Source organism: Monosiga brevicollis, genomic scaffold, assembly GCF_000002865.3.
Source record: "Monosiga brevicollis MX1 MONBRscaffold_29 genomic scaffold, whole genome shotgun sequence".
Lineage (NCBI taxonomy): Eukaryota > Choanoflagellata > Craspedida > Salpingoecidae > Monosiga > Monosiga brevicollis.
The window spans coordinates 453,450-469,634 of NW_001865066.1; the positions used below are offsets into that span (position 1 = coordinate 453,450).

General features: G+C 56.9%; 7 protein-coding genes across 7 annotated transcripts in view; 3 read left to right on the forward strand and 4 right to left on the reverse strand.

Annotated features, from left to right (window-relative positions):
- The window catches only part of MONBRDRAFT_34085 (uncharacterized protein), a 1,198-nt gene extending 1,031 nt beyond the window's left edge, over positions 1-167 (reverse strand). The window contains exon 1 of the mRNA XM_001749337.1: positions 100-167. Within this exon, the coding sequence (XP_001749389.1) occupies positions 100-165 (66 nt within the window). The 5' untranslated portion in view covers positions 166-167. The remainder of the gene's footprint in view (positions 1-99) is intronic.
- Positions 168-482: 315 nt separating this feature from the next.
- On the forward strand, positions 483-1,857 carry MONBRDRAFT_34086 (uncharacterized protein; the record flags this gene model as incomplete). The annotated part of the gene is made up of 6 exons (XM_001749269.1): positions 483-545; positions 674-840; positions 946-1,021; positions 1,173-1,337; positions 1,425-1,475; positions 1,588-1,857. The coding sequence occupies 6 exons, from the start codon at positions 483-485 to the stop codon at positions 1,855-1,857; spliced, it is 792 nt and encodes a 263-aa protein (XP_001749321.1).
- A 498-nt stretch (positions 1,858-2,355) lies between these two features.
- MONBRDRAFT_11515 (uncharacterized protein) lies at positions 2,356-3,141 on the reverse strand (the record flags this gene model as incomplete). The annotated part of the gene is made up of 1 exon (XM_001749338.1): positions 2,356-3,141. One exon carries the CDS (start codon positions 3,139-3,141, stop codon positions 2,356-2,358), a length of 786 nt encoding a protein of 261 aa, XP_001749390.1.
- Positions 3,142-3,963: 822 nt separating this feature from the next.
- On the reverse strand, positions 3,964-4,869 carry MONBRDRAFT_28897 (uncharacterized protein; the record flags this gene model as incomplete). Its single annotated transcript, XM_001749339.1, has 4 exons — positions 3,964-4,107; positions 4,234-4,295; positions 4,424-4,523; positions 4,672-4,869. The coding sequence occupies 4 exons, from the start codon at positions 4,867-4,869 to the stop codon at positions 3,964-3,966; spliced, it is 504 nt and encodes a 167-aa protein (XP_001749391.1).
- A 704-nt stretch (positions 4,870-5,573) lies between these two features.
- Positions 5,574-6,903, forward strand: MONBRDRAFT_38683 (uncharacterized protein; the record flags this gene model as incomplete). The annotated part of the gene is made up of 1 exon (XM_001749270.1): positions 5,574-6,903. The coding sequence occupies exon 1, from the start codon at positions 5,656-5,658 to the stop codon at positions 6,901-6,903; it is 1,248 nt and encodes a 415-aa protein (XP_001749322.1). The 5' UTR covers positions 5,574-5,655.
- A 3,148-nt stretch (positions 6,904-10,051) lies between these two features.
- On the forward strand, positions 10,052-11,460 carry MONBRDRAFT_28899 (uncharacterized protein; the record flags this gene model as incomplete). Its single annotated transcript, XM_001749271.1, has 2 exons — positions 10,052-11,332; positions 11,410-11,460. 2 exons carry the CDS (start codon positions 10,052-10,054, stop codon positions 11,458-11,460), a joined length of 1,332 nt encoding a protein of 443 aa, XP_001749323.1.
- An 899-nt stretch (positions 11,461-12,359) lies between these two features.
- MONBRDRAFT_34088 (uncharacterized protein) lies at positions 12,360-15,070 on the reverse strand (the record flags this gene model as incomplete). The annotated part of the gene is made up of 8 exons (XM_001749340.1): positions 12,360-13,301; positions 13,438-13,623; positions 13,654-13,722; positions 13,748-14,085; positions 14,203-14,274; positions 14,329-14,395; positions 14,648-14,808; positions 14,974-15,070. The coding sequence occupies 8 exons, from the start codon at positions 15,068-15,070 to the stop codon at positions 12,360-12,362; spliced, it is 1,932 nt and encodes a 643-aa protein (XP_001749392.1).
- Positions 15,071-16,185: the final 1,115 nt, after the last annotated feature.

The following is a 16,185-nucleotide window of genomic DNA, read 5'->3' on the forward strand; positions in this document are numbered from 1 at the left end:
CCCCCCCCCCCCCCCCCCCCCCCTCTCAGTCAGTGCCCCAAACCTGCCTCCAAGCCCAGCCACCCCCGAACCAACAGGCTGTCATGCCTCGCCCGATACCTGAGCGCGGTTGATGGTCGCCGCATTGCGGAGCGACGTTGTGATGATGCTGCGCACGGTCGCCATCGTGGTTCGTGACAATTTTGACAAATGCGTCTATTTATAGTGGGTACTTGGCCTGATAAATTTGCTCCATTGGTGATTCTGTTCTCTCCCCTCTTATATCAAGTGTGTTCCGTCTGACAAGTTGACGGTTTTTGCTCGTCATGTTGTATTTCGTGGCGTCAACAAGTGTGATAATTGCTTCATAAACTTACATTGATCTCCCATCATGATCTTCAATATCATGAAAATGTACGACATTTGCTCGAGCTGGCGACCGTTGCTGGCACGAATGGGCGACAGCGCAGCACACAGAGCGGCAGCGGCAGCGGTGGAGGAAGATGGCGAGCGATTGGGCCGAGGAGCGTGAAACGCTGCTTGCCATTTATGACAATGCCATTGAGGTAGGGCCCGCATTTCGTTGTGAGAACAGGCCCCGGTCAGGTTCGGCGAATGGCACACGTTTCGCTCACCATCACCGCCAAAATGCCCCCGCTATGTGTGGTCGGGGGGTATTTGGTTTGAAATCCAGGCCACGGATCAGGGGTTCTACATGCGCCTGAGGCCAGACGTGGACCATGAACAGCAGTGCTTTGTCCAGTTGGACCTGACGTTTCAGGTGCCAACCAACTACCCAGAGGCAAAGCCCACAGTGCTGCTCGCTAGCCCGCGCGGCCTCAACCACGAACAATTTACCAGGTACGGTTGGTCCTTCATCTTCATCTTGAATGCACGCGATGAATGTGAGCAGTCCCCTGCGCTGGCATATGTTGTCTGCTCTAAACATTTTGAAATTGGCACTAGGCTGGTTCAGGACATTGAGGAGCTGGTGGCAGACGCAAGCGAGGCACAAGAAGCATGCGCCATTGACGTGATCCAGGTATTTCGCTGCACCTGCTCTGAATTGCCGTGTGCCTCGTGTCGCAAGAGAGCAAAGAGAGAAATGGGGAACCTTGAGACGAGAAGCAAGTGTTTGACCCATACTGACACGTGCGTGGCTGCTGGGCATGTGACAAAAATATCGACATTAGTCGCTCAAAACGGGCTTGGAAGAGATGAACCAGCCTCCCAGCACATGCGTCATCTGCTTGGACAATCTACGGAGCGACAATCTTTACAAGACCCGCTGCTTTCATTGCTTCCACTTGTCCTGCCTCATTCGTTATCTTTATTACCGACACCACAACATGGAAGCGGTCAGTCCCGTGCCTTACATTTTGCTGCGGAGGGGGTTCAGTTGGCTGTGCCCTACGCGCTTTGATTTGAGGCCTTGTTGGAACTAGGACATGACGGCTGAGGATCATGCCCGACTGCGAGCGCAGTATGCAACTGATGTACGTCAAAAGTTTTGGGATTGTTGGAGGGTCTTTTGTTTTGCGCTGTGTGAGTTTGCAGGCCAAGGGGGCTTGATCTGTTTGGTGGCATCGTGCGCTCGCCGTCTGTCAGGAGGAGATTGCCGCAGCGCGGCTCAAGGAGGAACGTGCCAAACCAAGCCCTTGCCCGATTTGTCGCGAAGCCATGCCCGCAGATCGCACGCTCAAGAAAGCGGCGGAGGAAATTGCCGGCATGCCCCCAACGTTGGATCCGGCGGGCTCTGCTAGTCCGGTGAAAGACTTGCCAATGCCTCTATCACCGCAGCAGCGGAAAGAGCAGGAGAAACGTCAAGCTCTCTTCCAGCGGCAACTGGCCAAGGGTGGCATAATTTGCGCCAGCTAGTTTGCTCCCATTCTTATTGCGCATGATTTTTCATTGGACGAGCGCCGCCGGACTCGAGTGTCGGACGTTGGTGATCCTTCACACGGGGACTTGTCCGCGCACAATCGCACATCATTACACAACTCTCTGCATGTGGAACACGGAGGTGAGAAGGAGACGGGAAGAGATGTGTGACAGGTTGACATGTCCTCTTGCACTGGTGAGCAAAAGAGCCAGGTCAAGGGCCAGACGACGTCAATTGGCGTGAGGATTATCATGATGAAGATGATCATCATCACGGGCACTCCTCGCACATTGGGATGACGCGCGTCGGTCCGTGCAAGCCGTGCAACCGCACAGCGTGTACGCTGACAATAAACCCATGCCAAGCGGACGACAAGAATGATGGGCAAGTGCGTACATTCAATTATATGAACAAAGGCGACCCGGCGGGCTGAACAAGGGCTGGGCAGCTAGGGATGAGAAATGATCAAGCGGGGGATGACAGAGTCGGGGATCTCAGAGCACGGGGCCCAATGTGGTGTTGAGAACAAGGTTGACAAAAGCATCACAGTTCCGCGCAACGCCAGGTGTAGTGTAGAAGCAATCCTCAAGCAGGTCCCGGGTGACTTGTGCGTGGCACGACTCGGCTGCTTTGACGACTTCTTCCAGATGTTGGTCGAGCGAAACCCCCAAAGTGGCGTAGGGGCGGAGGTAGTCGGGCAGCCAATCCCCAAGGCGCTGCGCGGCAAATGCCGCGTAGCTATTGCGAGCTTCCCACCAGAGCTTGAGACAGGCACGGAAGACTGCTTCGCAGGCGGCGTCATATCTTCCCAATTGGCGCACAATGGCGCGCTGCACCAGTGTTTGACCGGCCCCAGCCAGATAATAGATGCAAAGGCTGACGGCGCCCATGCCAAGCCAGGCTCGATACTCGAGGCCCGGCATGTGCAAGATCTGTTCGCAGCGAGCGCGTACTGGAGCAAGTTCATTCCAAGCATGATTGAGCCAGAGCTGAAGATTGGACAAGGTCGTGCGGGGCTGAACACTCAAGGCATGGCTGTCGGGGGGCGCGACGCGGGCCACGCCATCATCGGAGCCAGCCGAAGTCGGCGGGGAGGCATCGGAATCCTCAAGGCCCTCATATTCCGACGCGGCCAGCACCTCCCAGCCACGGTGCAGCGCCTCGGGTGTGCATGCCCGAGTGTCAAGAAAATGCCGGCGAGCTGCCATGGCAAACCCAACCGAAGCCGAGCCCAGGGCCAAGGCGCGCACCACGCGCAACTCCCATCCAAGTGTATCCATCTTGGCAAATCAAGCAATAAGTGCCCTGTTCACGGTTGAATGGCTCGAAAAGAATAAGAAGAGGCAGGACCCTCACACCCGTCCAAACCGATGCACACCCCCCTGGGTACGCCAACCTCAAGCCCAACGAGTCCCTGCGTTTCTACCCCCGTACCTCTCGGTCTCTATCAATCACTGGCTCGTTTAATACTTTGCAACAAGACGTCAAGTTGATGATGATCAGCGCCAAAAAAAAAATTTACATGTTAATAAAAAATCCGGGTATGAAAATAAAAACAGAAGGCTGCGCGAGCGTGTGTGTGTGTGTGTGTGTGTGTGTGTGTGTGTGTGTGTGTGTGTGTGTGTCTGTCTGTCTGTCTGTCTGTCTGTCTGTGTGTGCACGAGTGTGAGTGTGAGTGAGTGCTCGCTCTGTCTCTCCGTTTCTCTCTCACAACCTGTTTGTGCGTGCGTGTGTGTGCCCTGATGGCCATGTCCCCGTGTCTTCGTGGAGCGCTTGAGTGCTTACTTTTTTCGCTCGAGTCGTTTGCATCGTTCATCTGTAGGCGAGCTTCAGCAAATAGAGATGGTGTTGGCTCAAGACGAAATAGGATGGCACGGGCCGGTCTGCGCAGTAAAAGGCAACGCCTTTGACCAATCGGGGTCATCTTTTGGATTAGGTGCACGTTGCGGGAAGAAGAAAAAAAAAAAAAAAGGAAAGAAGAAGAGAGAGGAAAGTCGAAACAATGGGGCCGAGCTCAGTAGAGACAATGGGTATCGGGTCGAGCCGGATCGTGGCCCGTTCAAAAACTGGCAAGGGGCAGCTTGGAATGGCCAAGCACATTCCTATTTCTTCTTGCCCTTCTTGCCCTTGCTATTGGCCTTGGCGGGCTTGCCGCTGGGCTTGGGCTTGGCATTGGTCTTGCCTTTGTTGGCCGCCGTCTCTTCTGTTGGAGCGTCGACTTGTGGCTCCAACTCACCCAGTCGAAGCTACCATGTTATCGTCCCGGGGGGTCAGCATGCACAAGTAACATTAGCGTTGAGATGATGGTGCTACAGGCTGCTGCAAAAATCCAGGAACATCGAGCATGTGAGCACGTGAGCGTGTGAGCATACCTCAACTTTGCGCTCTGGGATGTTTTTGATCTGTTGCGCTACATAACACCAGAGCTGCTTGCCTGCCAAACACAACCCGAGATCCAACGTGAGGCCTGCCGCTTCAACACCAAGCAGAGACCATTCTCTTCTCTTGCGCCCACCCGGTAGCGCAATGTTGCGAGGTGAGAGAAAAACAGAAAGCACTTACGCGTCTGAATATCAGGGCAGATGGCGCTGCCGTCAGAGTTCTTGAGCTGGACGCGCGCACGACCCACTTGAAGATAGTCACGTGAATAGTGTTTGTTGCCCTGAAGGTGATGCCAAATCCGTGTTGCCAAACACATGAGAAGATCAACCAGTGTGGCAATGGCAGTGCTATGGCGAGCGTGCAACGGCAAGAGTGCGCCCGTGTCTTTTTTTCTTTTCAAGCGAGGCAAAGAGGCGAACGAGGCCAACCTCAAACTTGATGGTGAGGCCCTTTTCAGCTTGGAGCTTAAGCAGGATGGTGAGAATTTCGCGAGGCGTGGGGTTCTCGACCGCCAGCTCTTTGGCGATGCGGCGGCCCTCTTGGACCGTCAGCCGCGCATTGATGTATGCTGGGTACAGCACGACAAATCGTGCCGGGTTGCTCGGGTCCTTGGTCATGTGTGCCATGTTGGCGTGTCGAGCGAGCCTGAGCTGACGCACAAATTCTTCACAAAGTGTGTGTCTGCGTCTTCAGGGTTGGCTACCCACCCCCTGTTTCAGCACACGCTCGACGAAACAGCCAAGACGCAAGGGCAATGGCGAGTAGCCAGGGAGAAGGCGAAAGGGTTTGGCGAAGCAAGGTGCCGCCGCCACGACGCGATCGATCGCCGCCTGGGCGCCGCTCACCAACAGCCGACAGAGAAGGGTCTGACAATCGAGCGTCAGGCAGAGAGTAGGGCGCAGAGACTTGGAAAATGGTTCCAAGCATAAAGGGGGTTTGGCTAAGCGGTCAGAGAACCGATTCGAGCGGTGCGTTGTGTCAGAGGTTGAGAGCAAAGGTCAAGGTGTCGTCGTGTCAGCCTCCGGCTTTTGTGTTGAGGAATGAAATCGCCACAACATCTGTTGTAAACAACCTATATCAATGGAACAACAGCAGTTGTCAATCACACAATTTTTTATTTGTCAGCATAGCAAGGGCCAACTTCGGCGCAAGGAACAAATTTGGCGCTGCTGCTGCTACTGTTGCTTGCATGGCCGCTTGTTGGGGTGGATCCAGCTCATAGTAGCTCATCGCTCATGGCTCAATGGCTCGGGTGCAAACAGACGCTGGCTTACAGGTAAAAATGAAGGAGGGCTCGTTGGTGGGTGGGTGGTATTTTCTTCGGGACGGCTGATTGTGTCTTGGTGCATGGCTTGGGCACTTTTTTGCTCTTCTTATCTTCCGTGTGCTTGCTTCTCCGACGACAAGCCATCATGGCGCAAGCCGAGGTGGACGCCTGCCTGGCGGCAGATCTCCAGAACGAACAGCATGAAGGGCGCACCCACTTGACCATTTGCATGGATTGCTCTGGTTCGATGATGGGGCCGAAGATGACGCACGCTCGTGAAGGAACGCTCTCCCTCTACGCAAACCTCCACCCCGGCGACACAGTGGAGTTGATCACCTTTTCGTCGATGGTCGCGACCGCCATTCCTCGCGTGCTCAAGGATGACAGCACAGATGATCGCTTTGCCGCAGCGGTCCAACGCATGTGTGCTCGAGGCTCCACCGCTTTTTATGACGCCATTCTCAAGGGCCTTGAGAGTCTCTCCCGGGCCGATGCCCTGCGAGGCAATGATCAGAAAGCAAAGGCGGATCAGGCCGAGCGCACCGTTTCCACCAAGCGTGTGCTCGTCGTGGTGACCGATGGCGAGGATACAGCTTCGCATCGTGCTCTGTCAGACGCCGTGCATGCCCTGGCTCAGCCATATTTGGACAACTTTATGTTTGTGGTCATGGGGATCAATCTCATGCACCAGGGCTTGGAAGCGGCAAACGCCTTGTGCCAATATACGCACTGCAAAATGTACAAGGTCAAGACGCAGAGCGCGCAGTGCACCGCCATGGGCACGGCTTTTGATCGAGCCGCCACTCGCATGTTTGACAACTCCATGACGTGCTTTTCTTCCGATGCAGCCCCAATTTTGCGCTCGTCCCAGCGCAATGCCTCGCGCTGCTGCTCTTCCGTATCGAGCATGGAAGCTTTGGAAGATCGCTTGGCAGACTTTGATAGCGACGAGGAAGAGGTGGATGTGGCTTGCGCCACCTCTGCAACGCGCCGTCGCCAGCCCACGTTTAGGTTGTCGCGGGTGGGGCGCCGAGATCGCGCCGGCAGTGTGTCTTCGGACGATTATTCTGACGCAGATTCCGAAACAACGGATTCGGAGGACGAATACTGTGAGGACTTGGCGTCGGACGCCGACGCCACCGAGCTACCACCGCGACCCGGTGGCGGCTTGACACCCCCGCACATGGCGGCCTCGGGCTCGAATACGGGTGGCTCCTGGTTTTCTCAGCTGGGGCGCCGAGTGTTTCAGCATCTGCGCCTAGTTGGAACCCAAGGTCGCGTGCTCCAGGTGGACGAGCTTGACCAGCCCGCAGAACCCGTGGGTGAAGTGAGCAACAACGGTGGGCTCCCCGTCGCGTCTTCCACCTCCCCGCCACCCCCATATCAACCATGAACGACTTTGAATATGGTTTCTGGCATGCACGATGCACGGGCACGGCAGCAAGAAGCAGAGTTGGAAGAAAAGTCGAGTTGAGGCTCTGAGAGTCCGAGCTCGATGCCTTGTTGAATATGATGTCTGTCAATATCATGTTGTGGAGTATGTGCAAATTGATAAAAAAATACTATGATGAAGACTCGTCTCGCGACAGAGAGAGCGTTGCTCAATACCGGGACTGGTAGCCAGGGTGCCCTCCTGCGTTCCGTGTGCACCCATTCCCCTCGGCGGCATTTGAGCACATGAGACAAGATGCACAATAAACAACATGATTTGTACCCAGCCACGACTGAATCTATTTTCCATTATCCCCTTGTGCAGCTTACAAAGAGGCGCCCACAGAGAGAGAGGGCGAGAGCGACAGGATTCTAGTTTTATTGTATTGACATGTAAATTGTTTTTGATAGATGCGCTTAGCACAGTCATGAACATGCGAAGAAGGCGGGAAGGAGGGCGAATAGGGGGACCCAGACACCGGCATGTCGAGTCATTACAGTTCGATCAAGCATAGGATGCATTGGAAGCCATGTGCTGCCATCATTAGCAGCGTCACAGCGGGTCTTCAGGCCCCCGAGCCGTCTCAGACGGACTCCTGGGCGTGCCTGGGCGGTGTGCCATGCTCACGCTTGAAGCATGCACGGGCTTTGTACTGTCAGATGCGCTGGATGCGGTCGTGGTGGCACCGGCAACAACGCTGACCTGCTCGTGAGGGTCGGAGGCCGGGGGAAGATGAGGCATGGCTTGCGGTGCCTTGTGCTGCTGCTGGCTTGCCACCGTCGCCGCGATTGAAGTGTTTGCATCGATTGAAGTGTTTGCATCGATTGAAGTGTTTGCACCAACCATGGTCGGCCTCGTGCTCTGGCTGGTTGACAGGGTGGTCTTTGTGGCTGTTCCTTCGGTGCGTGTTGACGATCCTGGTGCGTCGTACTCGTGCCCGGTCACCTTTATCTCAGGCGCATTGCGCAGGCAAAGTGCAGCGAATGAGCAAATTCAAGCCGGGTTGGCATGCAGCCGGGCCTTTGGCAAGACGTACAGGGGCTGTCCAGTTTGATGATTGAGCTTGGGCGGGGGCCAAAGCCGGGTCTTCTTCACCCACACGAGCATTGCGGCAAACCCATAGAAATGCCAACCCAATGACAATGCCCGCAACAAATCCTGTAAACCGCTGCACCCCATGCCCCGTACCTAAGCAGCTTGCACGCCGCTGTCAGTCATGCCGCCCTTGCTACCATCATTGAGCGGTGGTTGCGATCAGGCCACTGACCAGCTGCAGCCCGGGGCGATCCGGGCCCTGCATTCGAAAAATCACCTGGCGAGCTTCACACACAGACAAACCAACACCACAAAAAAAAAGCCTGAGCTGCCAGACTTTCACCGCCCATCCACCTTACAAAGACGTACCTTGCGCCATCGTGCCCTGCAGTCTCCCTTGCCGCCGCCGCCGCTGTTCCCCGAGCTGGCCGCCGACGCTGCACCACCTCCGCCGCCATTCTGAATGTGTGTGTGTGTGTGTGTGTGTGTGTGTGTGTGTGTGTGTGTGTGTGAAAAAAAAGAAAAAAACCTGACATGCCTATCAGGAAGTGTAGTAACCATCACACTTTCTCATCCATCACCATCTCTGTCTCTCTGTCTCTCTGTCTCTCTGTTCAAATTTTTTTTTCAAAATTTCATTTTCTCTCTCTCTCTGTCTCTCTCTGTGTCTGTGTGTGTGTCTGTCGGCACTGTGGGCAGTGAAGACGGGGGGGGAGAAGGGGGACGCAGCAGGTTTGTGCGTTTCGTTTTGATGTGATGGGTTGTGCTGGGTGACGGTGTGCAGAGGTCTGCTGCGTCACACATGGGTGTGGTTGGACTGACTGGTTGGCTGGCGTTTGATATCTCATGGCACCGAAAGTTGGTAGGCACCGATGCAGTTGGCCCTGGCGGCCACACACCTATCGGTTCTCTGATCCGTGAACGTCCAACGCCCACGAGCCATCGTTGGCTTGCCAATATCATCAACGTCATGGTATGAAGGGTTTGGCCGCCATGTCTTGTGCCTCGCAAGAAAACCAAAACCCCCTCCCTTGGGCGCTTTGCTCATCTTGTTGGGGCTTCAACACTCAAACCCGGTTGTTCACGGTCGATGCCCACTTCCAGGACACGACCAACCCGATTGCTCCGGCCGTGCTGCGCACCCCGCGCGCCAGTCGTTCGACCGGCCCAAAGGTACGTCGTTCGCTGTCCCCGACGTCGCCAATCTTTCATCCGAGGCTTCCGCTTGGTCGCTTGACTAAGGGCTGGCCGACCCGATTCTCCTTCTTCCGCTGGCCCTCTTGCATGATCCTACATCTCTCACGCTCTTTCCTCCTTGGACAACGCTCAAACCTTTCTCTGGCCATTGAAACAGACCCGCGCTGTACGCCGCCTGCAAATTGCAGAGGACCCACCTGCACAACCGCCGCTGGCCGGTGAAGCAAGCACAAACGACACCGAGGGGTCCGAGCAGGTCTCCGATCAACTACCTGTCCCTTCTACGCCGTCTCGCATCGACGATCTTCTACGCTCTCGACGTGAAGCGAAGCGCAGTCGACGAGAACTCTTGCTTGGCCAAAGCGCCGAGGCCCTGCAGGTAACAACAAATTCCTCACCCATCCAACGCCAAATGCCCTGGCAACCTGGCTCCTCCTCTCACTCCGACCTTGACCTTGGACCTTGCTCGCCACTCGCGTTGCGCTTGCTTCTTCTCTAGCACTCGACACGGTTTTTAGCAGCTCACCGCCAGCAAGCCAGCAGCCCCACTGCCGAGGCTGAGACGTCGGACGACGACCAAGCAGCCGCCGCATCTGCTGCCCCGGTTCCCACTGACCCTACAAGCCCCGCCCAGGTACTTGGCTCGCGCCATCAAAACGCTTGCCCATATAATCATGCCGAATCACTGCCTCTAGCTGCCCAGCGCTGTATGAGAGCAATCCTACCGTACTCCTCACGATGCGCAACTCGCTTGGTCGGATGGCAGCCCATCGAGTCTTTTACCCAGCTTAAGGAGCTTCCTCGAGCGCTGCGCCTGCCCCCAACACATGCCCTTCTTTTACAGCAAGGCGAACAGCTCATCCTGCTTGCCAACCAAATGGCTAAGCGCGGCACACCCACCATGCATCGTCTTAAACCACAAGTCGAAGCCGCCTCCCGCCGTCGGTTTGATATGACCACCCTAAGCCACCTCGTGGCTTACATTCCAGACGTATTGCACGTCTCTCGCCTGGAGCCCAAAGACCGCTCAGATCCCACCCTACGCATTCTGCTGACTGTTCCAGAGGACAGCACTTCAATGGACCGCCCCAGCGGCCCAGCCGATGCTGCTCGAGGTAATGATCAAGTGTCGGATGCCACTTCTGAGAGCACTGAGCAGCACGCGGGCAAAGAAGCCAGCTCAACGCCTGGCACTACCCCCGGAACGCCAGGTGATATCAAACGGGTGTTGGCACCCCAACAGATTGCGCATCTCCATCACATCTTGCGAGCGCGCCTGTTAGACCAGGTCTTTGAAGCCCACGCTGAACATCTGCAGTCCCTGCCTGGTTCACCGGCAGTTGCACGCGACCAACTGCAGCGCTGGGCCCGTTCCTTTGCGCTTGCGGATGTACCTCTCATAAAACCCGCCTCCTTGCCGGATCTCAGTCGCTCCCGGCCCATGACAGCTACCGAGGCACTGCAACGTGTGCACACCACCGCACACACCCAGCCGCAAGATACCAAAACTTCTGCCACCGGGCAACCCACTAAAGAGCCCGAGCCCGAGCCCGAGGCGACGGCCACCATAGCCGGCCCCCAAAACCTCAGTCCCGTCCTTTCCAAGGCCGCCACCCCTAGGCATCCAACGACTCCGCACAGTCAAGTAGCCAGCCCCAAACAACGCCTCGCTACTGCGCTGCTGTCTGCTGCTGGCCGCGAACGAACCGACACGGCCCATGCAGGAGCGCTGCCGGCGAGTCAAGATGGGACGGCTGCCAACGAGGGGCCGCCCGGTGGGTCCACGCTGGCACCCACAACCAGTGGCCGCTTGCTGCGAGAAGGCTTGGTCTCCTCTGACATGCTGTCACGCATCGCAAGCCGCCAGAAGCAGCGCACTGAAGCCCAGCTCACGATGGCCTCGCTTCAGAGTCAACGACAGCACGAATTGGAAAAATTGCCCGTTGTAGTGAATGCCTTGTGGGGCTCGTATCGACTCAAAAGTTCGCAGCCTCTACCGAATGCCATCGAGGCCGTCAGCAAATCATGCCGCATGGCTCGTGACGTGGCCGAGCGGCAGATCCGCTTTGCTGCTGAAACGCTGCCTGACTGGTGCCAAATCTTGGAACGAGATGGCCGGACCTTTTGCAAGATCAACCGCAAGCAAACGCTGGGCGAGGTACGCACTCGGTGCTTCAAGTCTTGACCTTTGCTGCACAAATATAACATGTCCTGGTTTCCTCTTTTCTTGGCTAGGTTAAGAAGCAGATCGATATTCGGCGTAGCACGGCTGCGCAGGCTGACTGACCGCATCAATGTGGTGCGACATGCATCCTCTCGTCGGTTGGCCACCTTGAGGCGGTCGTGCGGAGACCTACTTCCTGGCCGCAAAAGCCCATTTGTCATCACCCATCACCGTAACCCGCAGCGTAGAGCTACCGATTGCTCAAGCTTTCATCCCTGACCCAACCCGTTCTGGACCAGTCTCGTATTCAAGCCGACCCGAGGAACCAAATGTGAAACGGAAAAAAATAAATAAAAAAAAAATTGAATATGCCAGATAAATTGGAGTGACGTTGTCGTCTAAACTTTTTCCCCATTGCTCATATCACTAATTCTTGCGCACGATTTGAAACGATGCTGTTAGGGTCTTGAGGGGTCGAGGTTGGCAGAGCCGTCGTGCCACTACTGGGCCTGAGCAGCGGGTTCTTGGACCTGCTCCCGAAGCTCGGCCAAAATGGCTTCGCCGCCTTCTTGGCGCAACTGTGATTGCACCAAATCAAAAGGTTCCAAAGCACACACAAAGAACCCAAGTGCAGATGTGAGATGATTACGGTGCTGAACCACATGCCCGGGAACAGCGCGTCGAGCCATTCCTTCAAACAACAAGGATGCTGTGCTGACCTTTTCGCACAGCCGCGAACCCAGGGCCTCGGCTTCAGGGACGGTGGTGCACGGTCCGCTGATAGAAACGAGGCAGCGGCGCTGGCCATCGAGGCTCGCCACCAGGCCCTCCAAGAGCAGCTCTCCGCTAGCCAAGGTTGAGGTTGTGGCAATTGGGAGGGAGCAGCCGCCTCCAATGGTGCGCAAGAAAGCGCGTTCCGCCCGACAACGCAGGGTCGTTTCTTTGTCCTCCAAGACGGCACACAGTCGAGCCACCTCTGCATCCTTACCGCTTGCGTCCGTAACTTCACGCACCTGTGTTTTTAAGCATGTCGGACACCGGTCAGTGGCGTGCACAGGGAGAGCGATGTGTGCAGGTGGGCTGGACCAACCTGGATACCAAGAGCGCCCTGCCCAATGGCATGGCGGCTGACGGTAAGTGGCAGGAACTGTCCAATGCGAGCTTCCAGACCGAGGCGAATGAGACCAGCTGCAGCCAAGCAGAGGGCATCATAGCCATTGGCCGGATCGTCCAACTTGCGAAGGCGGGTCATCACGTTGCCGCGGACGGGTGCAAACCGAAGCTGTGGGTAGGCGGCAGCCAGCTGGGCTCGACGGCGCGTAGAACTGGTGCCGACGACTGCTCCGGCAGGCAGCTGGGCCAAATCCTTAATTTCAGAGTGGCGATGGTGGAACACAACCACATCGCGTGGATCCTCGCGTGGTCCAATGGCAGCCAATTGAGTGCCAGGCGAAATGGTGGACGGCAAATCCTTCAGAGAGTGGACCAGAATGTCCACCTCTTGGGCCAAAAGGGCGCGAACCAGAGCGTCTGTGAAAATGCCAGTGGTGGAAAACTTGTTGAGGTCGAGGGTCAGGTTGGCATCGCCAACGGTCGAAAGCGGCACCACCGAGAAGCGCACGCCGGGGTGGGCGCGCGTCAAGCGCTCAACGACCCAGCGCGTTTGCCACATGGCAAGTACTGAGGAGCGCGTGCCGATGCGAATGTGCGGGCTTTCGCGACGAAAGGCATGCACGGCATCCACCAGAGCCGCCACGGCCCGGGGCTCCATCGTGGGGGTCATGCCATGACCCAAGTTGGCAATGTGGCCACGGGCGGGAAACTTGGCCATCATCGCGCCGACCCGCGCGCGGATGACATCGTCTGAAGCGTACATGACCGCAGGATCCAGGTTGCCCTGCAGCGCAACGCGACCCTTGAGGAGGGCGGCCACCTGTTCGACATCAGCTGTCTCGTCCAGGCCCTGCGTTGCAAAGAGATTGGTTAGAGAGGGCAGGGTGAGCAAGAAGAACATCCCATGAACATATGAACAATTGGCTTATGGACGCCAAATCTCGTCAGAACAAGGTTGTTTGGCGGCGCAGACAAGGATGAACCACCTGAACGTCGTAGTCGGTGTGCTCAAGGTCTTTCATGGCCCAAGCGGCGCCCTTGGCAAAGCAAATCATCGGAACGGCCTTGGGGCCAAGCAGGGCCTTGACTGAGCTGGCAATGCGTGCGAGACGGGGCAATACGAATTCACGGAAAATGTCGTGCTGCAGACTTCCTGCCCACGAGTCGAAAACCTAGAAGATGGGCGAGAAGAGAATGCAAACCGGGCCGGAAAGGTCAGCAGCCGATGGTGGGGGGTGGGGGTGGGGGGTGGAGTTGATGGGCCACCGGCGCTACCAAGGGGCATGATGTATGCACCTGAAGCATTTGGGCTCCAGCATGGACTTGGCCCACCAAATACTGGATGGTACAGTTTGTAATCATATCCAGGAGGCGGTGGGAGGCCTCGGGGTACTGGTAGAGCCATGCGCGGGCCTTGTCCCAGGTCTTGGAGGATTTGCCTTCGATCATGTAGGCGAACAGCGTCCATGGGGCGCCTGCAAAGCCAATGAGGGGGGCATGGCCCTGAAGTCGATGGCGAGTCAATGTGATGGCTTCGAAGACGTAGCCGAGCTCGGCTTGGACGTCCACTGAGGGGTTGAGTCGTGCCAGATCTTCCGGGGTCTCAATGGGTTTGGGGAAGACTGGCCCAATGCCTGAGGCAGCACAAAGGCGTGAGGTTGCAGAGCAGGGTGGGGGCAAGGCATGACCCCGCAGCTGTGAGGTGTACGCAAGAAATTTGGGTCGTCACAACATAGGCGGGACGGACGCACCAGGCTGCATGAGGCACTCGAGACCCAGGGCCTGAGGCACGACCAGGATATCGGAAAAGATGATGGCCGCATCTGTGGACGGCTCGCGAGGGCAAGGATGAGGAGGCGGCGGTGTGGGAGGTGTACCAGGGGAGGTAAAAAAAGGGGGGTTCAGTGGTGGCAATGCGGCGATGGCGACGAGCGGAGACAGCCACTACCCAGGGGAAAGCGAACGAGAGGCTGAAGGGTGAGCTGGCAAGCAATGGCCGGTGTTCGGCAGCGCACGAAAAAGTCGATGCCATGGCTGGCCTGTTTGGAGGCGAAGGAGAAGGTTGGCATATAGAGCAACAGTGAGAGGGGAAGGGTTGCAATGGCACGGGCTCGCGCAGTGCAGGAAAAGCGGCTTGGCAGTGCAGGAACGAGCCTCGAGAAATTCTGGCAGATAACGACCAGCCTGGCGCATGACCCAAACGGGAACGTAGGGGGTTTCTTCGCCCCGGGCTGCCTGCAGAATGACTTCATTCTTCATGGGCGGGAAGTTTTCGGGGCGAGCCTCGTGTGCCTCGGGCCCGCGGCGCTCTGCCGCATGGGCCGGTAGCACTGAATGGGCTGGATTTGCCATGCTGCCTGCGTGTGTGTTTGTGTGTGTGTGTGTGGCACACCCCGCCATTCCTCGTGAGACGTTATGGCAGGCAAGTTGATCAGTGTGCCAAGCCCCGCCCCATCCTCTTGAACCATCCAAAGCAGTGCCTTGTGTGCACGACGCGCGCGGGGGGCGGGGTGCGGGAGAACCGAGGCCAGTGGAACGGCAGAGAGAGAGGGAGAGAGGGAGAGGGAGAGGGAGAGGGAGAGAGAGAGAGAGAGAGAGCACGAGGTGGCTTCTTGCCATCACACACACACACCTGTTGATGATGGCTTGCTGTGGGAAAAGAGAGAGAGGAGACAGAGACAGAGAAACAAACAGAGAAACAGAGAAAAATAGAGACAGAGAGACAGAGAGACAGAGAAACAGAGACACAGAGAAACAGAGAAACAGAGAGAGAAACAGAGAAACAGAGAGACAGAGACAGAGAGACAGAGAGACAGAGAAACAGAGACACAGAGAAACGGAGAAACAGACACAGACACAGACACAGACACAGACACAGACACAGAGAGACGGAGACACAGAGAAGAGAACCCCAAAAGCAACGGCGGAGCGACAGCGTGTCTGTGACTGTGACGGGCAGACGCACCCGATCAGACCAAGAGAAGACAGACACACACAGAGGGAGAGGGAGGCTTGGGCTTGATTGATGGAATGGCAGAGTGGGGGCGTTGTTGCAGAGTTGAGGGGCAGTTTCTGAGGGCTCTGTGGTGTTTGGGGCTGACCAGTGGTACGGGCATGGTTTTTTTTTTTAGCGTAGCTTCGATTGGGATGGGGTCAGGGCATAAAAAGGCAATGTTCAGAGGGGCGCCGCTGCTTCCTGTAGGACGTAGGCCGTGGCCAAGCCCGAAGCTGGCGCGGCCGTGCCTGAATAGGCTGCAGCATTGGTCTCCAAGCTGGTCAAAAGCGGGGCCACCCAGCCAGGCAGCTGTTCGGCGGAGGCATCCGCCCGACAATAGGCCAGTACGGAGGCGCGAGGCATACCAAAATCACCGACGGCCACCTCGGTGAGGACGACGCGCTGGAGGCGTCGCAGGCCCAATTCTTCGGCTGCGGCGTGTACGAGCGGCATGTTATAGTCGCGTCCGGGGTCTGAGAGCAGAAAGACGCCGTCTGGGCTGAGATGGTGCACCACGGCTGCCAGGAGCGTTCGCGCTACAGAACCAATGTAGATGACGTCGGCGCCCAGGATCAGATCGTAGCTGCCACGCTCAGTCTCGGGGAGCGGTTGTGACCAATTGAGGGTGGCTGTGCGAATGCGCGAATCGTCCACCACCCCGTTGCGCGCCAGCGTTTGGGCAGCGATTTGAACAGCTTCAAGATCAGCATCCGTGGCACAAACTGCGCCCTTGTGGCAG